Genomic DNA, 27,310 nt, shown 5'->3' with positions numbered 1-27,310 from the left:
TTCTGTGAATGCAATAAGTTTCAATAAAAAATAGTCTGAAAAACAAACCAAAAAAATAAATTATTCAGAAAAAAACAGATTTTTTTTTTTTCCCACGTGAATACAATACGCTTCCATACTTCCTTCTCATGATATGAGACAGGCCACACAGCTGTGGCTCCAGCTGGAAGATGGTGATGGTTTCCACTGCTGTCAGAGGCCTGAGCCACATCACACCTCTGGCCCTGCCTTCACACACTCCACCTGAGTCGTCTGCCAGAAACACGAGCGCACAAATACCACACTGATTGTTAATGGGGCATTACAAGCTTTAAGTATAAGTGAATAGATGTCTTTCCTCTGTTTCCTAGGTAACCGAAACAAGGACCGGCCCTCTCGGCTGCAGTAACTATGACAGCTTGGATTCAGTGAGCTCGGTATTGGTCCACAGCCCGGAGAATAGGATCCATTTACAGGGTAAGTCTGAGTAAAGAGAACACACACACACACACACACACACACACACACACACACACTCTCCATCATTTTTTCTACACACAGACAAAACAATTGGAAGTACATACAGTCACAGGCAAACACTACCTCCACCTTCATCTGCCACCCTGCCAAGCTTCTCACCTCCTGCGTGTAGTTGTTAGCTGGTATGACCCTTTACGCTGTAGCAGTTTATATATATATTTATATATATATGTGTGTGTGTGTGTGGCTTTCTGCTTCACTGGCTCTCAGTCTCATGGGGAATTCGTTATCTTACCTGCTGTAGGTAGACCGTGACGGGCCTCAATGACCTCACTCCAAACTGTCCGTCCACACTTGGTGTACGCACTTCAACAAGTTGAGCTGAAGTGACAACACGTACTGGACTGTTGAATATACCTAGTAGTAACCAGAGGTGAAAGTAATGGATTACAAGTACTCACGTTACTGTAACTGAGTTGCTTTTATCGGTACTTGTACTTTTTTGACTATGTTTCTAAATCAGTAACTGTACTTGTACTTACGCATGTACACTTCTACACTGTAAAAAGTCCTTCAGTGATGTAGTGAAGCAGATCTGTACCAATAAATCGATTTATCTTTTTTTTTGTTGTTTGTTAAAGTTCCAGATAAGTAATAAATGTGAATATTTAAGTAACTTATCATTGTAGTTCCTAAAAGTGATTTTACCGAACTTCTCATGAAATTGATTTCAATTTTTGAGCACTTAGCAAAACAAAAACTTTCTGACACGCTCATATGAACTTTTAAAATCAGCTCCCTACGGAAGAGTATTAGAGCCACAGAAAAAATAAATACATTTGGAGGAAAAAACCTCATGCGCTTTAGAAAAAAAAATGTTTTTTTCCACGGAGAAAAAAAAAGTCGAAAATCAATGTCGAGATTTTTTTTAGGGTCACAGAAGTAAAAAGTATTGGAGGGAATAAAAAAAAAAAAAAAATTGTCAAGGTTGAAATTCATGTCGCCATTTTTTTTTCCACAGAGAAAGCAGAGCAATGGGGAGCTGCACACTGTTCATGACGTTATGCAAATGAATGCTGAATTGATATGTGTTTCCAATCGGAATTGTTATTATTATATTATACTGAAGCTAATTATAAAGTATAGTTTAACCAGTTCCACCCATTTTGTACAAGTAGTCAGCATAATAAAAAAAAATTGATATCCATTTTTGACTTTTTCCTTGAAGTGCATAATTTTTTTTTTCTTCAGTGGCCCTAAAATATCTCGACATTGATTTTCGATTTTTGTTTTTTTTTCATTATTACATCCGGAAAAAAATCTAAATTGTATCTAAACAGTTAACTTTGAAGCTGCAAAAAATGCTTTTGTTGAATAAAACAAATACCTCTTTCTTAAAAGTAACAGATTTTATTAGGTTTTTCTTACTAATTTTATTAAGTAGTTTAGACTTTCAAAACATGCAAAATATTTTTTTTTTAATTTAAAACCAATAAAATTGATTGCATAAATTCGTTTTTTTTTTTTTTTTAAATTAGTCAAACTCAGTTTTTTTTGCTTTTTCTTCAAGGCGGTCCTAGAAAATTGAATACAGAAAATAATTTTTCTTTTGAGTTTTCCAAAATAAAAAAAAACCCAAGAAGTTCACTAAATTACTAAAAAGTGGTTAAGTTCATACACGAGATGTTTACTAACCGTGGCACGATTTATTACCAAAAATATACGTAGGGGGTTAAAGTAAAGTTTCCTTTGAGTACTATTTAATTCAGCTACTTTTTACTTGTACGTGAGTATTTTACGTATGACTTAATTGTACGTGTACTTGTATTACTTTTACTTGAGTAGGATTTATCAGTAGACTTTACACATCTGCTTGTAACTAACAAAAATATTGTAGATATTGCTAAAATATTCTTGTTGTAATACATGCTAATAGATTCAGCAAACTTAGCTATTTTAGTTCAACTACACATCTCGTATTAACGCTTTTTCTTTCACTAACACAAATAAAACCCCCTCAATCATAGTCACTGCCTCACTTGTGCTAACCTACTGAGACCAGTTTCTGCTACTGGCTTAGACTGTGGCACCTCATCCATAACGCTTTAATTTACATTGGGTTCTAATAAATCAATGTACGCATTTAGCAATTACAATTAGAGTTAATGCTTGGTATTTTTCCAGGGTTCTGTTAAGTTCACTTATAGGTCAAGGTTTTTTAAGGTAATTAAATTTCCTAAGTGCTGTAATCTCATTGATTATGTTCGGGATAAAGTATGTCACGAAAGGAAATTTTAATTTACTTCGCTCGTGGCGTGATGCACACACAAACACACGGACACAATGTGTTTCTCTTCTTATAATCCAACATCAAATTTGGCAGCAAACTTAGCAAACTGCCAGTCAGCGTTACGCTCTCTGATATTTCCTCACTGTCTATAAAGTCCAGCCTAAATATGATTTGGGCAACACAGTTCTCCTTTGTTTTGTACTGTCTGCAATAACTTCAAACCCAAGAATTTGTCAAATAAAATAATTTTCGGGATTGAATAAGAGGCAAAATATATAGAAATCAGTGCATCAGTTGTTTCATGTAATCTGCATAATTCCCACTAAAAGAAAACAATGTTAAACACATTGCTACGGTGGCTGTAAAAGCTCACAACACAACACAAAATGAAGAACCCCACAACACAGCACAAAATCCCCTGAGAGCTCACAACAAAACACAGAAGGATGAACGATACAACACAACACAACGCAATGCAACGCAACACAACACAACACAACACAACACAACACAACACAACACAACACGAAACCCCACAACACAAAATCCCCTTAGAGCTCACAACAAAACACAGAAGGATGAACGATACAACACAACACAACACAACGCAATGCAACACAACACAACACAACACAACACAACGCAACGCAACGCAACACAACACAACGCAACACAAAATCCCCTGAGAGCTCACAACAAAACACAGAAGGATGAACGATACAACACAACACAACACAACGCAATGCAACACAACACAACACAACTCTCATTTGAAAATCACTTTGGGTTTCACTTTTCTTTGTGGATTTTTTCCAGGCTGCTTTTGTGTTGTGTTGTGAGCTTTCGTGTTGTGAGCTTTTGTGTTGTGGGGTTTTGTGTTGTGTTTTGGGGTTTTGTGTTGTGTTTTGGGGTTTTGTATTGTGAGCTTTCGTATTTTGGGGTTTTGTGTTGTGAGCTTTTGTGTTGTGGGGTTTCGTGTTGTAGGGTTTTGTGTTGTGAGCTCTCATGTTGTGAGCTTTTGTGTTGTGGGGTTTCATGTTGTAGGGTTTTGTGTTGTAGGGTTTTGTGTTGTGAGCTTTTGTGTTGTGGGGTTTCATGTTGTAGGGTTTTGTGTTGTGGGGTTTTGTATTGTGAGCTTTCGTATTTTGGGGTTTTGTGTTGTGAGCTTTTGTGTTGTGGGGTTTTGTATTGTTTTGTGGGGTTTTGTGTTGTGAGCTTTCATATTTTGGGGTTTCGTGTTGTGCTGTAAGCTTTCGTGTTGTGTTGTAGGGTTTCGTGTTGTGAGCTTTCGTGTTGTGTTTTGGGGTTTCGGGTTTCGTGTTTTGGGGTTTAGTGTTGTGTTGTGAGCTTTCGTGTTGTGTTGTAGAGTTTTGTGGTGTGAGCTTTCGTGTTGTGTTGTGAGCTTTCGTGTTGTGTTGTAGAGTTTTGTGGTGTGAGCTTTCGTGTTGTGTTGTGAGCTTTCGTGTCATGTTGTGTTGTGGGGTTTTGTGTTGTGTTGTGGGTTTTTTCATTTGGTATTGTGTTGTGTTGTGGGGTTTGTATTTGTATGCGCTTTCATTTTTTGTTGCATTCATCATTCTCTGTGTTGTTTTGAGGTTTTCGAGCCAGTGTACACTGCTCACTAAAACCCAGTGAAAATAAATAGTATGTTGCTGAAATTTCCCCTTTAGCCAAGGACAGGACCAGAATTGAAACTTGGGTTTACAGAGAACACATTCCCATGCATGTGATTAATTCTTGAGGCAGATGAGCAGTTTGGCTACTCTTGAGAAAAAGTTGATCTTGGAAATGCTGTGAAGCCTTTTTTTTCTCTCAGTGCTAAGGAATAAAAACAAGTAGCTGCCGAAGTCCCCAAGGTCATTGTTCAAGGAGGATGAGTCCACTTCACACTAAGCTCACTGTACTGGTTTGACGAAAAATAGTGTATTCCTGTTGTCATTTCCAACAGATTCACACCCACGCTCTGTTGCTTCACCAATGACGTGTGTTTACCACTGGCCATCCAGAAATAACTGTCCAAGGTCTGCAGCATAAATATATTCTCCTGAGAGGATAATGACTTAACTTTTCATATATCAGCCATTTCTGTGCATTCTGATACAGACATCACAATGATCAGAGAACATGTTCACCACAGTATTTATCCCATCATCACACCATGCAGTCAAAAGTCAGAGTTTTTCACCTTTTGACTCACATTTGGTCAAAGGTGTAAAGAGTACTGATATATCCTACAAGTACAAGGACAAGTCAGTCATACACAACATACTCAAGTACAAGTAAGAAGTAGCTCAATTAAATAGCACTCAAAGTAAAAGTTACTAGTTACTTTCACCCCTCATTTTCCCTTGCATACAGTAAATATCTCGTTTATAAACTTATAAAAGAAGAGAAACAAATCTTGCACAAACGGAATTTCATTTATTTTCCAAAAAGCATCTGTATGAAATAAAAGATTTATGAAAATGTACAAATTCAAATTTATGTAGAGACCATGAAATGGAAATATAAAAATAATCATAAAAAAAACAAATACATTTCTTAGTAACAGTTGGGTTCAGAAATTTAACCAATTACTTATTTTAAAAAGTACTTAAAGGGCCCATGTTAGGCTAAATCAACTTTTCTGTGCTTTAAACATGATAAAAGTGCTATTCGGGCTCCATACACATGCCCAAAGTGTTTTTTTTCATTGATGCCCTCATTGAGCTGAAGAAGCCGCGCCTCCAGGAAGCTCTTTGCCGTGATTGACATGTAAACAGACACGCCTACGAAGGTGAGCATTTCAGCATCCTTTGCGCAGTGCTATGTGTGTATTTTATACAGTCTATGTATGTACCGGCAAACGCCCGCCCCCACGCTCTGTCTCGTGTAGCATGAGCTCGGCTACGGAGTGGGTGGGAGGAGGGTGGGCCGTCCTCTAGCTCTATGTCACCGTGTGGGGAGGAGGAAGTCAGTGTCCCGTCTATAGACACGCCCACTCATGAATATGAATAAGTAGGCCGCAAATCAGCCTGTTTGTGTAGAGTTGCTCAGAAAGTGACTTTTCAGAGGCTAAAACTCTGAAAAACAAATGAGTTTCGGAAAATAAACTTCAAATACTATGTTTTTGGGGTTCTTAGAACAAATGGAGATTGGTGAAAAATAGCATGACATGGGACCTTTAAGTACAAGTAAAATTACTGATTTAGAAATATACTCAAAAAAGTATAAGCACCCATAAATAATAATAATCCATTACTTTCACCTCTGCATTTTGTGGTTCAAAAAAGTCAGTACTGCATTTTTGATATATGCTTTTTAATGCCTGCAACTTCTTAAGTCACATATTTAAAGAAAATTGTAAAATTAAATTTTATTATTATTATTATTATTATTATTATTATTATTATTATTATTATTATTATTATTACAGCAGGTCCAAAATTGTATCTGCTGGAAACCAGAAATCTGCTTTTGTTTGAAAAAATCTGAATCTGAATGGAGTCAAGCTATAGAGATGAATGATGAAAAAATCCAACTCATGTCAGACAAAGAGTGGAGCTATTTATATCTTCTTTTAAAGACAAGGTAAATCTACCACCCACCTTCCCAAGAGTCTCTTCAATATTCATTGATATAGTACAAACTTCCATTTTCAGGCACTAGTGTTTGACATCACATATAGATCATTAGATTCAGAAACATCTATATACAGTAGGAGTAGTTCCTGAGGATCCTGAAGGCATCAATACTATTCACACCTTGGTACTAAAGAACAGAACCTCATTATGCCCCAGAAAGCAACTGTCCCCCTCTGTAGTGTTACAATTGACACTTAAGTCCTATTCTGGGATGTAGACAAAGTCTTTATGGTACTCAAACACATGAGAACTGAACAACATAATAAAGGTGGTCTATTCACAAAAAATACTTCCCTCTTAAGGTTTTTCAAAATAGCATTTTGATAAAAAAAAAATAAAAAAAAAACAATTTACAGATGGAGTGGATAGTATACACCCGGTCCCTTTGCTATATATCCTTCAATTGCCATTCCTACAAAGGTCACTGACGATGCAGAAAACCTCAAGTCTGGCCAAAGCCTCAAGAGTCCTCTTCCAGTTCATCCAGTGCCTACTTGGTGAAGAAAGTCCTTCATGAAACCAGTTCTTTTCAGGACAACATGCAGGGAGAAAAAGCTCAAAAATGTTTTATTTTATCTTACTATGCATCACTGCTGACTTTCTTGGTTACTTGGCTTCAGAGAATAAGTTAAGGTAAAATCTGGAGGTTCTAGGTCAGCACCACTCTTGCATCTTAAGATCTCTGCTGGAATTCTCTTGATGCTATGAAAGTTTGGCCAAGGGGATGCATAGCTTTTATGTTCCTGCATAGGGTGAGAGGTCAGTCTAGTGCTTCCGTCCAGCCGGGGCCAAGTCTGGGCAGTCACTGAAGCGAATCATCGCCACACCAGCTGTCAGCATATAACCCAGCGTTAGAAATCATTTGCCAACTTTCTCATTGGTGCCCACTCTTGGCATCACTGCTTTGAATAACACTCTCAAATGTAAAGCCCTGTTTAAAGCGAGGAAAAGATCGCAGGAGATAAAGAGAGAGAGTGAGGTGAAACTTATTTCTATTGAAAGAGTCTTTTTGTCCTTTGAACTGAAATGCCTGTGGGATTGATCTCATTCAAAACCTCATCCAAGGTCTTATCTAATCCATCCCAGAGTTATTATCCTGCATTTTGCATTTGTCTGGCTCTTTTTAAAAAGGGTACAGAGTATTTTTGTTGAACAGAAAATATTCAACCTTTTTGGAGTTTTTTGTTATTTGCAAAGACGAAAGATTCACATGGTGAGAACAAGGATCCTTTCAGGCTCAAATTGCCCAGAATGGACAAAAAGTTCTCTCTCCAGGAGATTGAGGCACAGAAAGGGAAGGGACACAGGCGTGCTATTTCTGGTCGGCAACTGTGTTTTTAAATATGGAGTTGGATAGACTAATTACCTTAGAATATCATCCAAAGAAGGTGCCACGGTACAATGACGACAAGGGAACCAGTGGAATGGAAGAGATCACACTGACAGGAAATATTTTAATTCTGTCAAAATGTATCTATTAAGGTCAAGTCAGCATGAGATGAATGTGTATTCATGATATCCAGGAAATAATCCCTGAAGGCAAAATGTCATTAGTTACATAATACCACTCAGTGTATAGAAGTACGGATGAATTATGAACCACGTAAACGTGTGTCCACGAAACAGTAGTTAATTGTTGTTGGCACTTAGATGAGTTTTAATTAATCTAATGTGATTTAGAGATAAAAGATGCAGGACTTATACAGTAGAAACATCATTTAAATCCAAAGGTGATAAATTGATACATGTCAAACTCAAGGCCCGAGGGCCAATTCCGGCCCTTCAGAATATCCTAATTAGTCCGCAGGAGAAAGTAAAAATGAGAGAAATCATTAATCATTGTGTAAATTACCAAATAATCGAGATGTAGAATTTCAGTCCCTTTAAATGTACAAATTCATTGAAACTCCAAAATTGGCGAAACAACACTGCAGTCTTTTAAAATTCTGCAATTTCTTACATGCAATCCCACACAATTACAAAGAAATTGGTCATTAAATTAAAAAACTTTGAATAAAAGATCCAGAAATGATTTATTGCTTGAATTTTGTCCGTGCCTTACATGTGATATATATCAGTTACAAATGAAAGTGCAAATTATGGTATGAAAATGGTAAAATTGCTGTTTTTTCACCCTAAAATCTGCACTCCCTGAACCAAAATGAGTTTGACACCCCTGGTTTACAGAAGTACTTGTTTATTATTCAAACTGAAGTGGATAATGAAAATAGCATTGTATTCCTAGGAGTAGTATTATTTTTGACTGTCAGGCAAGTACATGAAAGGACTCCTCCTGACGCTTTGCTTCTTCTCATCTTTAACATGGTTCCTTTCATTTCCATATAACATCAGCATCCGGAAAAAGCTTGTCATCTGATGTAGTAAAAAACATTTACATCTGTCACATACTATTTTTCAAGGTCAGATATTAGCATATGTCTGCAATTAGGCTGGATTTAGCATTTTTTGGAAGTGGTTCATTTTTAATAAGTGCAGCATTTAGTGTGACATTATCAGAATTTCCAGGGAAGGATTAGCTTTAAATAACTCATTGTGTGTTTAAAAGAATGCTGAAATTACTGCCTTTTCAGTGCCTGTCAATAAAGTCTTCACTGAGTGAACTATCTCTACATAACCCATTAAATAAGTCATTTTTGAAATACCTTCTTTATGCCTTCAGGATAGCATTTCAGCGAAGGACGCTGAAATGCTCACCTTTATGGGTGTGTCATTTTACATGTCAATCACAGCAGAGAGCTTCCTGGAGGCGCGGCTTCTCCAGCTCAGTGTCGCGTCAAATTCTTCATCAAAGTGGGAACGTGTCATCAAATTGGAGCGAGGCATTTGGGCTCACCCTGCAGTAAGAAAGGAGCAAATCACCCTCTAACTAACAATTGAGGGAATCAATAAAAAAACACTTTGAGCATGTGTATGAAGCCCTAATAGCACTTTATCATGTTTAAAGCACAGAAAGGTTGATTTAGCTTAACATGGGCCCTTTAAAGTTTCATGATTTACCAATAAAACATGGAATATCGTGACAGATATGTTCATGTAATGATAGTAAGACTTTAGCCCGTTGGTTTGAGAAATGGTTCATTTGAAAACCACCTACTGGCTAGGTGTGTAATTACAGGCAAATGTATCTTAACCATATAATGTGTAATTAATTGAATTTTGTATGTATGTATGTCATTTAGTATCCTTAGATTTGATAAACGTATGATTTTATTACAATTTAAAACATTATGGAGTACAAATGTAGAGAAATATGGAAAATCATGTACACATTGTAGACATTTTACACCAATTTTTGCTGCGTTACAACAATATTTTTTTTATGACAGATAAAACAAAAACCTTCAAATAATTCTGGCCAAAATAAATGAACAAAAAGCATTTGTTTACTAAAGAGGAACCTTCAGATATGCAAAAACACTGTAGGGCATGCAATTAGGCTGGACATCTATTATTACAGGGTTAATTTTCACTTCAAATAGAAACTGTTGTCTCAGAGTGGAAAGAAAAAAAGTAACTCATGATCTGATAATGGTTTAATGATCCTCATTACACAGCAGGGAGAAAGGATCAAATTAGCAGGAAAGAAATGAGCCTGATGGGCCAGAACAGCAGGTTGTTTGTAGTGACGGCACTGTTTTGGGACAATTTCCTCTTTAACCAGGTTTTTCAACACTGTGTCTTAGGTTTGGATGTGTAATATCACCATTTTATAAGATACACTTTGCTTGTACCACACTCAGAATTGTCTATATTGCAAAATATTCAACAAAATACTAGAAACTTTATTTTCAGAAAATGTTTACTACATAAAGAAAATCATGGAGAGATTAGTTACATATCAACATTCAAAAGATGTCTTCTTTGGGCTTGTTGACAAAGGGATATATTTTTGATTAACTGGTAATAAAGCTTTCATTTCTCATTGTTAGTTTTGTACTTTTTTTGTAAATGAAATCAACAAGCCTTTTGAAAGTTGTAGTTTTTAAGCCAGCGATCGGCCATTTTGTGTGTGTGACCTCACAGGTTAAAGAGAAATGGATCTGTGTCTGTAAACAGCCATAATAACACACACTTATCAACATGTGCAAATTAAAACTGGTCTTTAATGATTTAATGAGCTATTTTCAGTTTCACCTTACCGACCTTGCGTACTTAGCTTGATCTTTATGACAAATGAACCAGCTGCTATAGCTTAGCTTAGCCTATTATTTACTATTATTACTTAGCCGTTATTTAATTTATTATCATTCAAGCTGAAACTGTGTTGCTTGTGTGTTTAAAGCTCAGTATTTGAAAGGGGATGTTAGTTTAAAATATCTGTATTATACAGTATATTTAAAGAAATGTATTGTTTTTTTTAATTTTTATTGTTTAGCAAGTATGCCACGGTCAGCATATCACAATTGTTGATTTTTGTTTGCGCTAATACAGGAATTTGTAAAGGGTTTAAAAAAATGTTGAGGATTTTAACTAAATGCTGCAACAGACGTAATGTCTGGCAGACCATTTAACGTTTAAAAATTTGTGTGGAGCCTTAATTGCGTTCTTAGCTCTAAGGATCGACTGATATGGTACAAGTCTCAATTTTAAAAAATGAACATTTATTGAAATTAACAAAGGTGAGGTAGAACGACACCAGGTAAAACATATTTGACAAATAATAAAAACGGGATGTAGAGCAAGAATAAGTAAAAAATAGAGTGAGACATCTCATGAAATATTATGAAAGAGAACTGTTTGTCCTTGTCCTGAAAATAGCTTTGACAAAAGTTGGCCTCACTGAAGATATATTTTATTAACAGGATTATTGAGTATAAATAATATAATTATAGTATTAAACACAAAAAGAAACCATGAATAATAGTCCATTCCAACACAATCCCAGAACATAAATTAATAGAGGAAAATAACGTGATGTCAGATGTGCATTAAGCAACAAACTGTTCAAGTTTCTGTTCTAAATTGCATCAACATTTACGGGAATAAATATTCAAACAAGTAGTAAACTGCTTCTCAAAGTTAAAAACTTCTTCTCAGCGCAGCGCTGAGTGAGTAGCAGAGAGAGCGTGAGAAAGAGAAACACACACGCACACGCTAAACCTCCAGCCAGCTGCTTGTTAAGTACAAGTGTTATGACAAACCACGGAACAACGCTAAGTTAAACAGTTAAAAGATGCTTTGAAAGTTTAAAACTTGCTGTTGGGGTTGAAGAGCTTGATTCACGCTCTGCTAGTGGGGGGAGGGGCTCTGCACTCTGCAGCCTCTGTCTCCAGCAACACGGAGCAGCCGCTCTGTTAATAAAGTGGATCGGCGAACGCAGCAGCACGCATCGGCCTATGTCGATACATGTAAAACATCGAACAATTAAATCGGCCGGCCGATGAATCGGTCGATCACTACTTAGCTCATCGCTGGCTGTGTAAAGGGGCTTTATATTCCAAAACCAAATGGTTTTTCCGAAAAATAGTGTTTTTTGAATTTCTAGCTGTGTCATGAAAAAGCTTCACAAAACTGTAATGGCAGCTATGTAATTCCGCCAAAACCATGACAGCAGCTCACTCGTGCCTTTTTGTATGTGCGAGTGTTTGCCCTGGGGTCAAAGATAAGAAGTGAAAACAATGCCCTATATGTAGAAAGTTCTACTTTTTAGAGATGTGCCATAGTTATCTTTCTAATCTATTGTCTTTTAACTCCTTCTTTTATGATCTATTATTCTAATTTTACTTTATGTTTTTAAGTGCAATGCAACATTCTCTAGATTGTCCCTCTTCAGCAAGTGAAATGCACATGTAACTAAAAACTACTGTACATGCTAAAAATTTGTATGACTCCTTTTTTTTTTTTGGCGTATTCTTTCAGGTTTGCAAGATGTCCTGCCAGAGTTCCTGCGCGGGCGTTTTGTGGAGGCCGCCCTCAGCTACGTGGCTTGCAACTCCGAGGGTGAGCTGCTCTGCCAGAACAACGACTGCTGGTGCCAGTGCTCCCCTCGCTTCCCAGAATGCAACTGTCCCTTTGCTGACATCAAGGTTATGGAGGAAAACCTGGAGAAGAGTAAAGATGCATGGAATAACTTCAACCAAGATTTCATGGAGTCAGGTATGAATTAATGGATCTGTGCATGAGAAGTTTTTATAGATGCCACAGAAGTCATTCAAAGGCAAGTAAAGAACAAAGAAGTTGGCTGAACACAGACATGAACATTGAAGAACAGTCATGTGGAGACAGGACCATCTATAAAGGGGAGATATTTTTGGGGTCCATCTATAAAGTCAACGTCAATGGTCCATTGTTCTATGAATCTGTGATAACCACATTTATCTACTTATCTGAATAATATCCACTGTTATCTAGGAAGTTTATCATTATTTGGACCATAGTATATAGTCATCATAAAGATGTAAATCAATGTTTTAATCAGAAATAAAATGAGTTCAAAGTTACCAAAAATTGTGGAAAAGGTGGTGAAATAGGATTTTAAAAACCACGGAAATTGGTTATAAATTTGCAAATTAGAGTAGGCAAAAATAGACAGAAAAAGTGGTAAAAAGGGTTGAAAAGCATTGAAATTTGATAAAGAAGTGGCAGTTATGGGAGTAATGTAGCAAAAAGGCATTAAAAGGAGCAAAAAATATGGCAAGAAAAAGTGATAAAAATAGGTGAAAATATGGCAAATTTGGTGTAGTTGCAGAAAAATGGTAAAAATTAGCAAAAATGTGTTTAAAAACTAAGAAAAATATTCATAGTTTCTTTAAGGCATCTGGCGACCCCTCCCAGTGTTTTGCGACCCCAAGGTTGTGAACCCATGATTTAAACATACTGTAACAGTCATTCACCAACACCCAGTCAATGCATAGATTACAGTAGGAAAATGCATACAAATGGTAACAGTTGTTTATATCCAGAACTTTATTCCAGTTGATACAATATGTGGTTAATAAAAGCTGAGAGTGGCTCAGTGTTTATTCTGCCTGAGGAAGTCATGGGAGAATGTGAGAGATGAATAGCAGACAGCTGGACGTGTTGCACAAGTGTGTTCAGTTCAGATGTTGCAGGTGGGATGGTGATGAGTTATTGCTCCGAGCTGGATGCAGTTTAACATCTATAACGTGCGCGGTGTTTATCTCGCCTGTACCTGAGAAGTGCACACACACACACACACACACACACACACGGATGCACGCATACACACACTCTCTCCTCAGTGCATTTTTCTTTTTCTCCTATGTTTCTATTTCATTTATATATTTCTAAAAGGGCTTAAGTAGAGACTCGAGTATGCAATTTGGTTCTGTGAATGTTCATATGAGAGCCTTGAATCCTCGAGGTGCAGATTTTATCTAAAATTCTAAACTTTTGTAAAAAATGTTTTGTATTTGGATATCATTCTGTACCAGAGATGGGTAACTAAGTTTGTTTATTGTCTTTTTCAGTCATAGTGTGCGTATTTCCTCAATTTTTGTTGTCAAGTTGGACATTTTTGGAGTAATTTTTCTTTATCTTTCTTGTTGTTTAGTGTATTTTTCTCTCATTTTGTGTAATTTGTTAGCATTTTTGGAGTCTATTTGTGTAGATGTTGATGCTTTGTGTTTTTTTGTTGGCATTTTTTTTGTAATTTTGTTGAAATTTTTTGTCTTTGGAGTCATTTTGTGTAATTTTGTGTCTTTGGAGTATGTTTTGTCTGTCCTTGTAGGCATTTTGTGTAAGTTCATTAGCATTTTTTTGTCTATCTTTAGAGTCTATTTGTATGTGTTGATGCTTTGTGTGTCTTTATTGGCATTTTGCATATTTTTCTGTTGTTTTTTGACAAAATAGGTCTGAGGCCCGCATGTGGCCCCCGGGCCACCAGTTGCCTCATATCTGTTTTATACTGTTGGTATTATTGCAAACCTTATCTTGTAGCCTCTGTTGAACAAAAGACAAAACAAAGCCTTTACATATTCTTTTTTATTCATTATTCTTGTGCAGTCTTCTTGTAATCATTCCTCAGGTTTTGCTGAAGTCAGGAAACTATTCTGACATCCCATTAACATTATTTAATTCAAATTTTGATCTACTGCTCCTCTTTCTTGGCTTAAAGCCATACCGCTGTGTGTTGAGCTTCACTAAATTTCAACAAGAATTTGCCAATGCTTCACGTTACCATTCCTTAACCTTCTACCTCTAGAGTTCCTGCAACTCTGCAAATAACTCTTCTTTTATTTGTTAAAAGTGGTGGAAAGGGTTTATAAGTGGGGAAAATGTGCAGAATATGTTTTAAGTGGTAGAAATGCATTAAAAGGAGCAAAGATATAGCAAGAAAAAATGATGAAAATAGGTTAAATTATGGCAAGCTTAAATTGTTCAAAAAATATTCTTAGTTCCTTAAAGGCATCTAGCGACCCCCTCGCAGTGTCTCGTGACCCCAAATGGGGTCCTGACCAAAAGATTGAGAATCCCTGATTTAGAAGATAACAATATAATCGCAAAAGTACATCAATAAATAACAATATACAAAAGTGATTGTAAATTTATAATAATAAAGGTCTTTGTCATTTTTCATTTTAACACAATTAATTATTCATCCTCAATAACTATCCAGACCCATAAACTCCCCCATGCTCACAAACATTTAATCACAACTTTACATTATAATCAAATATTCTAATGTTCAAAGTAGTTAATTCCTCTAATATAAGTTTCTAGATGCGGTATTATCCACACGGGCATGTTTTAATGTTTATAGTACTTATTATTTATTAATGGTAACTAATGACTGCAACTCAAAGTTTGGGAGATTAAATATTCATTCCATGAAAAACTCAGCAGAATTCTGCACTGAAGTGATGGTTAGGCATGCTCAAAGAGTTGCTGTCTCTTTATGATCAGCATCTTTAAAATGCACAGAGCAGTGCTTTTTACTGTCCATCAAATAAACTGCTTTTCTTTTCTTCAGTTTTTATTAAACTGATTTTCCTGGAACTGAAAAGTCCAAATTAGTGAGAAACAGGCATGCAACTTTACAAAGAAGCCAGAATGCATTAGTGTTTTCATTTTTTAGGAATATATTAATGTGGAAATTCAATATTGTCATGAATTATTCAAACATGAATAAGTCGGTGAGCCATTTGTCTTAGATATAATCAGCAGAATTTTGCTGTTGGGGCTAAATGTGAGTCATATTTATATCTTATGTCAAAGTTTTTCCCAGTATAACCAAAGGCACTGAGGCCACATTAGGCGTAAATTGTAAATCCATGGCTAGATAGACAGATTTGTGCCAACCACAATCTGTGTAATGTATGCAATACTGCAAAAATGAGTAGTAACAATTGGTATTGACTACAAAAATTTGCGTTGATGCGTCTTTCAAAAACCTGACCGTCCACCGTCTCGAATACAGGTCAAAATGCATGTTCTCACTTATTCACGCATTTAAGTGACTAAATGCTTCTCAAATACAGCAGCATATCACAGGTATATACCGTTTGAAAGCTTTGCATCTTCCAATTTTAACCATATAAACAATTCTAAGACACAACCACCATGGCAAACACAGTCAATTATTTTGTCAAACTTGGGGAAAAAAATGTCGACATAAAAAAGCCTGCACTGCTCACCTTTAAAGTGATGCCATGTCTTACTGAATCCATATATTGGTCTCAAAATATTCCTAAGACATTCAAAAATCTAATGAACTTCAGCATTAGGCCAAAACACAATAAAGCTGCTGTGAAAAAATAAAATGTAACGTCCTATTTACAAAAAGAAAGCAACTTCGCCCTGCTTTCTTCTTACTTTTTTTTTTTTTTTTTAGCTCTGTGAGGCTAACCGTGTCATTAAAAACCCTCATTTTTAGATTAATGTTGTAAATTCATGATAAAATCAGGCCAGCAGCCACTTTCTGCTTCCTTTTTGCTGCAGTACCATACATGAACTGCTGGAGGCAGTGTCACTTCATCATTTACATTGTGAAGAAGAATTGCAGAACAGAAGAAGAACCAACCTAAAGTCTCAAAAGAGTGGGACCATTTCACTGAAAACATATACTAGTATTTTTTAAAAGAACAACACATGAATTCACATATATATGTATATATATATATATTTTGTACAGTCACTGTGTTTTATGGCACTTTCAATAAGTGACATAAAACTCTGCGTATGAACAAAGCTACCAGGGTCAGCAGAGCTTTATTACATAGAATTTCAATGGAGGACAGTTATTTCTTATCTTGCAAAATACATGGCAATAAAAAAGCTGAAAAAGCATACAAATGGACTTGATGTGTTGGGAGACACAAAAGAGTGGCATGAATGTGGATGAGAATATATTTTGTGTGTATTTGTGTGTTAAGGCGTGTGTAAAAGGCGAAAAACAAAAGGCAAAATGAACTGGTTCATCAGGGGTTTATGACAAAATGGCATAAAAACATAAAATATTTCAACATGTTTTCATGTCTTCATTGTCAAAATTGGTCAAACGCTGAAGGAGTTGAAACGCGGCAAATTTCTGTGATGAAAGAAAAAAACACATAACAGGCATCCTCACTCATTACTGATTTAGAAATATAGTCAAAAAAGTACAAGTACCCATAAAAGCAACTAAATTACATAAACACGAGTACTTGTAAACCATTACTTTCACCTCTGATTGCCAGTAAATCTTTGGAGAGTAAATGTAGTAAATAAGACAGAATTACAACCAGTTCCAATGATATGTCAGGAGCTTTTAATTTTTTTATTATGAAGAAGTTAGACCTTTGATTATTTAGGTTGTGTGCGTGTGTGTGTGTGTGTGTGTGTGTCGAGGAATGCTTTTCAGTATAAAGCCCAGACTCGCCCACATCCTTCCACACGCTCACAGAAATATATGCCCTCAAGGACGGCCAAGCATTTACTGTACAGCCGTAGGCTAAGCTTCAGTTCAGGTTATTATCAGTGTTTTATCAACACACTCACAATCCTCTCTCACCAATTCACACACTTTGAAAAAAAATCTTCACAAAGGGCACATTGGGAGTGAGAAATGAATGTCGAAAGATGTGGAAATTAGTAATCTACGTGGCAAATGTTGTTTGACTTTCGGAGCGTTGTGTTAGCAATCATCATTGTGTTAGCATTCAAACCCCCACCCCCAGTGTTTTGGTACCTTAGGCACGCACTGCACATTGTTGTAGCTTCTAGGGGTGCTTGAGAAGTTTGGCTGCATCTTGTCTGCTGGTATGGGCTGATAAATGTATTGTGGTGAGAGGATAGTTCATGTGTACGCCAGAGAGACAGAGGGAGGACAGGAAAAGAGACTAATCTATTGTACGCAAGTGAGAGGAAGAAAGAAAAAAACATCTCAAAAATGACCTGTAGCTAATTTGATCATTAGCCAAATCCTGCTCTCTCAGCTTCACATTTTTCTCTATGTGTTTTTTGCATAATGCATTGGTTGCAATGGTTATGAAATGCAAAATGTGGGAGAATAACTTTTACGCCTTGAACATCACACATTTGGTTTTGTAATAATTGAAAATACAGCCAAGCTTCAAGGTTTAACAGAAGATTTTTATATCTTTGGGTGTTTAACTCGCATTGAGAAGTAATGCCGTCCAAAGGAAACAAACTTATATATATATATATATGTATATATGAATATTCTACCATCCTTTTAGTTCATGTGTTATTGAATGACTAAAGAGGTAGAAACAAGTCTCTGCTTCTTAAGTCTCAAGTCATACCCCTAATGTCCCAAGACAAGACTAAGTCAAGTCTCGAGTCAACGCAATTCAAGTCCACGTCAAGTCAAAAGTCATAAGTCATGACTACGTAATGTACCACAGCTAGTGCCATTATACAGAACAAGTTTATTCAACTGATATAAACAATGAATTACTTGAACAGAGTACATACTAGTGATATAATCTGACATAATGCTTTCACAAACAAATCAATTCAGCATCTTATTAGATTTTAGAATTTTTCACAGTTCCTCTGTTCACCAAACAAAGAATAATCATACTGGGAAGAAGAACGAGGTATAACTTACACTCTTGGAATCATTTTCTCTGCTAGTGTGCGCAACGTCTCAGCCTAGCTCAATAGAGAGGAAGAGGAATAAAAACAAGACAACACTGACTACAGATGAGAATACACAAGAAAGGACTGTTCAACAACTCAAGAATGTTTGACCAGAGAGACATGTAAACCCATGTAAATTTGCGATGGTAAAACAGGGGACGGGACCCAGATAAGCAAACTGCTTCTCTCGTCTCCCTTTTCGGCATGTACGAAAAATGTAGAAAAAAAAAAAAAAAAAAAAAAAAAAAGTGAATGTAACCATGTCGGAAATAAACTGAATAAATAAATAAATAAAATAAATAAATGTTCTCAACTGCTTCCAGTTTGGCTTTCAGTTTGTTTAAAGGTGGACCTATCAATCAAAGTCCTGTTTGCCTTTTGGATGGCAGAGTGCCGTCCCATAGGGGTTTGAGCAGACTTATTGCTCATGAATAAAAATTGCATTTTATTAAATCTTTTGTTATGAATGGGGAGGAAGTCAAGTTTTCCAGAGTCAATATGCTCAAATACGCGTTAAATCACGAGTCATTTGTTTTCAAGTCTAAGTCGAGTTGCAAGTCCTTTTGTCAAGTCGAGTCTAAAGTGTTCAAATTTGTGACAATTCGAGTCCAAGGCTGTGTTTGAAATCGCATGCTAATGCACTACACACCCAATTAGCATAGTATATACTGTCTACTATATACTATTAGTATGATTAAGATGATGACCGTTCCCACTGAAATATACTTCCAAGTTTCCCAAGATGCGTTTTGAACCTACAACGACAAAAACCTGAAGCACACTGAGGCTAAATATCTTGGTTGATTCGCCACCTTTGAAAGTTCTGAAAGCATTTTAAGAGATAAAGTGACCAAGTACAATATCAACATGTGGTCATTTGATCCATAAAACTTGCAAAAATACATTCCATGCCGACATTTTGGAGATTTTCGGAGACCCGCTATTGTGCTACTGACAAAACTTCAAGAGCCCTATTTATAAAAGTGTTAAAAACCTAATGGAAGACAAGAAGATATGCTTTTGTTTTGAAAATATGTTTTCCTTTTAGCTTGAAGCCAGTCCCAGGACGATTTTACTTTCAACTCATGGGGCGCTGTTGAGTAAGACTAGTGTGCCCACCATGCATACATAAAAAATGTCCCAATATAATATACATCTGGGTATTTCTCGAGTACTCAATCTTTTCATACTATCAAAGCACTACATAATAATTTTGACATCAAACTTTAGTATGCAATTTCGAACACAGCACAAGTCATGTAAGTCAAGTCCACACCTCTGCTCAAGAATGAGTGAGATTGTTCTCAATAATGGAATTTGCTCTTGTATTGAGGAGATCGTCCAAAAAGACGATGTGGAAACACTCTTGGAAGTTTCTGTCAATATATCTAATTTGTGAAGCAAGTACAACTCGTTCCCTCGATGCGCTACTGGTTAGCATATCATGCACATGCAAAGCTAATTTTCTCTGTGCGACTGTCAGTTGAGTTTGTTGCACACGAATGAATAGAGATTCAGCTTTGTCATGCGATGATTTCCATTCTTAGAAGATATTGTTGAGTTTGGTTGAAATGCTGTAGTCTGTCACAAACTGAGTATTTCAAAAACCAAGACGTTGACTTCAAATAGCAAAGAATGTAATGTGAACCACAAGCAATCTACTTTAATAAAAAAAAATTTTTATGTATATTTAATTTAATTTTAGTCTTTTTGTAAAGCTTCAGTCAAACAAATGACCATTTTTTATGTATTCTTAGTTTTGTTTTTGTATGGCCAAAGATCTGTAAAAAATTATTAGCCAACAAAATTTGAAATAAGGTTTGAATAATAATACAACTATTTTTGTAATGTGGTGGCCTTGCATTGTACGTTCTGCAGATTTTGATGTGACTTCACAGCAGCTCAAGTTTAAGGGCCTGCCTTAAGTGACATGACAAGAAATTAGCATATTTGAAAGCATTATCACTAAATCACAGACCCATTAGGCTGGATTTCTACGGTTTGAACTTAGCCAGTGTGAGTTCTGTTCGCTCATGACAGCAGTGCATGACGGTGTGAGCGTGAAAAGGATTTAACCACCAAATTAGGTTCCACGTACAAGAAACATAAGCTGAGTTTTAGTAATGTAGAATCAATTCCCTTCTTGGAGGGGGGTTGAGAGGTCATGTTCACACCCCACAGAGAGGAAGGCAGTGTGAGAGAAGATAAAATGTCAGAAGTGTCTTCGACGGGAATCTTTGTAGGAGGAAATATAGATTATTAAAGTGAGACATTAGGACTATAAATTAAAATCTGTTTACGTATGTTTTAACTAAGTACAGAAAAAAATAACTGTTGTGGCGGTTTGGATGAATGAGATGGAGTCCAACTTTTGGGATGCTGGTCAGATGCGGACACAGGATTTAGGTCAAGGTTTTTTGGGGAGCAGGCCGGTCTGGGATTCGGGGGTAAACAAGCTTTCAGTGTTTCAGTGAATCTGCTGCTATTCAGTGCTCTCAGTGTTATGTATGTTGCTGATAGCGGTAGTCATAACATAGCGGAGACTCCTCAGAGACTTTGGTGAATGCCATCAAGTGTATGGCCACGGTTACATGATGTTTTTAATTCAGAATTAGTTATTCCGAATTAAATCATTTGGAATAAAGTGTTCTGCTTCGTGTTTACATAGAAATAGTAATTCCCAAACTGAGGTTTACATGGACAACAGGTTTATTCGGCTTTATTCTATTCCGCTTAAGGTCTGGGGGTTGGGAAGGCTCTGATTGGAAAGGGGGCGAACGTGACATATCACGTCTATCGGGAAAAACACGCAACAAACCTTTTATTGTCGGCTATAACACAGAAGACCACATGAGAACTGTTTTCACTTTTATTTTGATTGTAGTCGTGAAGCAGCAGCTCAACAATAACACACTTTGGTCCATGGAGCAGGAGGGAGATAGGAACTAATCACCGGTAAAAAGCCCAGTAAACCTCTGGAAAACAATCACCAGGAATAAATAGTTGTTCCCCGATAAAGACAGTAGCTCTAACAACTGGTAAAATGATAAACTGGTGATATTACAGCCTGCGAATGCCGTATGGGGACGCATTTACTCCGCCTCCAGGTCCTAGTGCCAGCCGTCTGGTGAATCCTGTTCCGTTTAACAATAATAAGTCTGTGTGTGTTTGTGTGTCATTATATCCATGTCTTTTATTAAGGCTCTTATTAAATAGTCTTGGCTAGAGTCCGGACAGCTGCCATCTTGGATTATGTCGTCACCAGCGCGTCGTTGCTGCAAGTCGCGCAAGCGCAAAACGACCCAAATTAACTTAAAGCGGAATTTACCAAGTTGTGTTTACAAGAAAGAGGAATTATCTGATTTGGAATTAAAATCAGAATAAACCAGCTACTTAATTTGGATTTAAGTTTAAAAAGTTTTATTCTGCTTTAAAGAGGAATTCAATCTCCCATGTAAACGTGGTCTATGATGGTATCTGGCGTGCTTAGGGCAGTCTGACCAGGAGAGATTTCTATAATTAAATTTTTTTCCATCTTAAGACCAAATAAAAGTTGCAAGCATCCCTGACATGCCAGGATTACAGTTAATTCTGTATAGGTGTATATACAGTACTTTATTGTAACAAGTGAACCTTTTTTGACCTTTATGTCCTTGTAAAAGGCGTGTAAACCTTCAGCTTTTATTTATTTATTTCACAATAACAGCTTTATTCAGACTGAAACTGCAGTTGGCTCATCTCTTTCCAACAACAAGACAAACTCACTATTATCCATATATACCTTGGTCCTGTTTATTCAATCAGGAAATACTTAATGTCAATTATGCGATGAACGATGCGGACGGCAGACAGTAATGGTGTTAAATAATATTTACACTGTTGATTGGATGGGTTGAGCCAATGTAAAATAGATACCAAGATAATGATGTTACATGTGGTCAACAACAGAGCTGCTCGACAGACCATAAAATAAGGTACAACATTGTATGGATTAAATGGAAAAGGACAAACATGTACATGTGTTAGTACCGTACTCACACATGTACAGACGGCTCACACTTACTGCTTCAATGTCTTCACTGACATCTACAAGTGTAAAAAAAAAAGAAAATCTGCAACCTCAGCATGAGCACAAGAGCTTCTTAGTTACAAACGCAGAAGCAAATAAATAATGTTTTTTTTAAATCATTTAAAGCACCTTATACTCACTGTATATTATTTGATTATTGTCAACAACAAAATAAATTATCACAAAGTAGGGGGTGACAAACTCATTTTAGTTCAAGGGCCAAATACGGACCAGTTCGATCACAAGTGGGGGTTTTAGGCAGGAAAACGGGTAATTTTACCATTATTGTGCCCTAGTTTACACTTCTTTGTATACATAAAATACAAAATACGTAAGAAACTGAAAATATACAAGCAATAAGTGACAGATATCAGTCCCGACAGAATCTTTACTTTACATTTCTGAGATTTTGTGACCAATTTCTATTTAATTAAGCAAAATATTACGTAAAATTGAGGTTTTTTTTTTTTTTTATCAGTTCAACATTAAAAATGACTGGAATCATGTGATATAAGCAACGGGAAAACTGTGAGCCCTTGCAAATATTGTTGAGTTTCATTCACACAGTGATTCATGTTTTCTCTGTCATTTTTTGACTTTTCTCCTGTGGGCCAAATCAGATGCTCCAAAGGTCCGGATTTGGTCCCTGGGCCTTGAGTTTGACATGTGTGTAATAAAGCACCTTAATTATACTATTTAATATGAATAAAGAAAAACTGAATGTAACACTGGTAAATCTGGCAAATCATGAGGTGTTTGAGGTTTTTAAAATAAATGCGATCATTTAAAGAACTGATTCTACAGACAAAACTAAGGCAATCAAGGTCAGAAGGTCTTCTAAAAAAAAGTTGATTCAAAGGTTTGTTCTGTACTAAACTACAAGTCACACTGTTCGCAACATTGAAACATACTGACTTCAGCTCTGTTGGCAGTTTTTTTCCACGTATTTGCAGCATAACAACTAAAAGCAGCGTCACCCTCTTTGCGGTGAACTCTGGGCTCCACTATCTGACCTGTGTCCAAATAATAATCAAATAAAAAATCTGGTAATATTCTGTTTTAAGATTTGTTTGAACAACATTAATGATTCATTAAATCCATAATATTTTAGCCAATAAACCAACCGTACTCGGTGTTTGCCAACATTCTCTTTGCTTTGTTTGTATTGGATTTAGGAGCTGTAATTCCTGTTCAGCTGTTATGTCTTGTTAGATCAAAAAGCTTTATGCTGAGTACCTCATAAACCTAAATTTAGATTTTCTTTTACTCGCTCTGAGCTTGTGTTCAGTACAGGTTTCTCTTATTATTCCCGCTCTGCATCATTTCCCTCTAGTTTTTGTATAACAGCACAGCTCTTTATGAGCCAAAACGGTACAACTGCCTTTAGCATTTGCCTATTTCCATAAATACTATAGTAGAGATTCCTGTTGATTTATATGATTTTGCACAACAACCTAACAATGAAGTTTTTTTTTTACTTTTTCAGTTATACTTGGAAAGGAACACGAGCTATTTTGGAGAAAAAAGCACCAATCCAAAACCTTCTTGCATTTTACATAATTAATAAATGAGCTTTCTATCTCTATACAGTCTGTGCTATTGTGAAGCCCATTCACCACAACACAAAAAGTGAGGTTGCTAGTATTAACTGTAGAACTAGGCTTTTCACCTTTGTTTTTGTATTAATGACTTTAGCTTACAGATCATTTTTAGCAAATGAGCTGCGCAAATCAGCTGTTTTTAAAACCACGTTGGACATAGTGAGCAATCGTCTGCAGTTAGTTTTTTTTTTATTACATTTAAAGTGAGCAGGTGAGTTTCAGCATGTCTTTGCGAGGCCCGTCCTTGCACTGTAGATATGTTGTCCGGTGAGGATTGAAAAGAAAATACAATAAAAATAGAAAAGAAAAGGTTTATTGTTGTCAGTTAGTCTCCACAGCCTGTAGAAAAAAAAAAGAAAAAAAAAAGATTGTGCAACAACAGGAAATACTGTTCCATCAATTCACCGCTGGGACTTTCACAGACCAAAAATCTGAGATTTGACATGAACCTTAAAAAGGGATGTTTTTGTGAGCTTCAAGGATGATAGGCAGCTACTGGTCTAATATTGCACCCACGGGCCCTATTCTATCCTTAGGAACAAGTTGATCCAAAGTAAATAATATCAGTATCCTGCCCTTTTTTAAAGCTACAATAGAGAAATTCCCAAGTTGTACCCTAATGTTTGGCTCATTATCTGCATGCAATGTGCTCCAACTCCAACTGTGTGTGCCTGCGTGGAGAAACAGTGAAACTGGTGGAGCACGACGTTAAAAAAAATAATAAAAGCATTTTGTCAACTGAGTGTGAGTTTAAATATTCACAGAAAACTACTTTTTACTTAAAGTGCAATCATATTATAAAGCTGTGCAATTTATTTGTGTTAATGAGCTGAAACATAGATTCATTTAGAGTAGAATTTCCTTCTCTTAAAACTTGTGTAATTTAAGGATTGGGGGCATAACTCTACATCTCCATTTATTGATGTTTAGGTTAATGTTACAGGAATTTTATTACAAATACTAATAACTTTCAATATTCCTAATCCTGCCAAATGAATTTAATCATGGCTAATAAACCTTGCACATACACTGAAAAATGTGTAAAGTATAAGGGTGTAACGATTCGATTCCAATCACGATTTGTGGCTGATATTGGTTCATTCACATATGAGGGTCTTCTGCTTGTTTTCCAATATAAAAATAACACAATATTGATATAAAAAAATGAAGACAGAGTCAGCCTTAACATCTTTACCCCTAAAAGCGATTTTAAAACACATCCATACAAAGTCTGCTGTGCTTAACTTCAATGTGTTATTTCCATGTATCGATAACCTTTTAAAAGAATTTTAGATAGATTTGTGTCATTTGGAAGGCCAACTTGCTGAGCACAGATCAATGTAGTTGTTTCGTAGGAATATAAATCGATTCATTGTACCTTTAAAGGGCCCATGTTTTGCTAAGTTGACTTTTCTGTGCTTTAAACATGACAAAAGTGCTATATGGGCTTCATACACATGCCCAAAGTGTTTTTTTTCATTGATTCTCTCAATCGTTGGAGGGTGATTTGCTCATTTCTTACTACAGGGTGAGCCCAAACACCTCGCTCCAATCTGATGACGCGTTCCCACTTTGATGGTGAATTTGACGCGGCACTGAGCTGGAGAAGCCGCGCCTCCAGGAATCTCTCTGCCGTGATTGACATGTAAACAGACACGCCCACGAAGGTGAGCATGTCAAAATCCTTCACGCAGTGCTTCCACAGTCTATCACCGCTGCACATCGAAGGCTGTTGTTGTTTCTACTTCTGCCGCTCTTGATAAATTGGGTTGGAGGAGGGCGGGCCGTCCTCTGGCCCTACGTCACCGCGTGGGGAGGGGAGATGGCATGTTTTACTGTAAAGTGCATTTTTTTGGCAGAAAACAATCGCAACTGTGTGTGGATAGCAAAAATAAATTTGCTTTGGTGATTACTGATCCCCCTCGTAACAGAGCGAGGCATGCAGGGAAGTCAGTGTCCCGTCTATAGACACACCCACTCATGAATATGCATAATTAAGACGCAAATCAGCCTATTTATAGAGTTGCTCAGAAAGTGACTTTTTCAGAGGCTAAAATTCTGGAAAAAAAATATATATATATATATGTTTTTGGGGTTCTTAGAACAAATGGAAATGGGTGAAAAATAGCATGATGTGGGACCTTTAATAAAGTACGACACCAGTAACAACTTTACCAACCTTTGCTGTTTTCTTCACAATACTTAAGTCTTAAGGTGATTTCTTGAGGTTTCAGCTTACTACCTACAGTATAAAACCTCCACACACACGCTAGTTGGAGTAAAATGTAAATGTAGAAATGCCTGAAGACGAAGCAGAAGAAGAAGAGGAGGAGGATGCGAGTGGGTGGGCCTCTTTCTTTTTGTCATTGCATGAAAAGAATCCAATCCTTGGAGACATGACCGCTGGCATCGATAAACCAGTGCATATGTCTGTGGAGGAGGTCTACTGGGAGCAAATTGGGATTGTTAGATTGAAGGATAACAGAGGAATAGATGGAGGCATGAAAGATACTTTTGAGTGGCAGGTTGACAATGTTAAGTATGTTTGATATTTGTGAACAGAAACAAAAGAGCCGGAGGCTAAACCGAAAGGGGTGTAAAAGCCTCCCATACGTCTACACGCAGTCACACCTATAAATAGCCCATAGCCACGAGCTCCAAATAGACAAACAGGCAAGCATCCAATGTTTATCTCACCGTGTCATTCTGAGTGAAATGAGGATGTTAGGGCTTTGTAGGGCATGAACTGAAACCATCAAACCGTCAACGTGTGGTGAGCATTAAAAGAAAACATGATAGATTAAATTAAAGGAGAGCACTAATTGAAAGAGAAGGGGAAAAAAGGATTCGAAAGGATGGAGGAGAGAACAGACTTAGGGAGGATTTCCATTAAGTTTAAATCACCAAAAAATTGAGTCAGACTGTAAAAGATGGTCAAACCGAAGACAAAAAGAAAAGCAACCCCCAAGTGTGTAACATTTCTCTTGTTTAAGATTTGCGATAAGCCGTACTTATCTCCGATATATCCTGGAGAGTTTTTCACAGCAGGTGTTTAGAAGAGAATCTACACACACACACACACACACAGACGAAACACACTTTCCCTCTTTCATCTCAACTCCTTCCTTCAGTCCTGAGGACAAACTAACCCTTCTGTTAAAGATAGAGATAAGAGGCCAAAGAGTAGGTGCCATGCTTCTCT

The 27,310-nt window shown here is 36.7% G+C and overlaps 1 protein-coding gene across 1 annotated transcript in view; it reads left to right on the top strand.

Moving 5' to 3' along the window:
• Window positions 1-338: 338 nt before the first annotated feature.
• The window catches only part of brinp2 (bone morphogenetic protein/retinoic acid inducible neural-specific 2), a 59,464-nt gene continuing 32,492 nt past the window's right edge, over window positions 339-27,310 (top strand). Inside the window, exons 1-2 of the mRNA XM_028473550.1 lie at window positions 339-456; window positions 12,253-12,489. Coding sequence (XP_028329351.1) covers window positions 12,423-12,489 — 67 coding nt within the window. The 5' untranslated portion in view covers window positions 339-456; window positions 12,253-12,422. The remainder of the gene's footprint in view (window positions 457-12,252; window positions 12,490-27,310) is intronic.

This window comes from Gouania willdenowi, chromosome 17 (genome assembly GCF_900634775.1).
Source record: "Gouania willdenowi chromosome 17, fGouWil2.1, whole genome shotgun sequence".
Classification (NCBI taxonomy): domain Eukaryota; kingdom Metazoa; phylum Chordata; class Actinopteri; order Blenniiformes; family Gobiesocidae; genus Gouania; species Gouania willdenowi.
The sequence above is the reverse complement of the archived record's forward strand: the minus strand, read 5'-3'. Positions and strand labels throughout refer to the sequence as shown.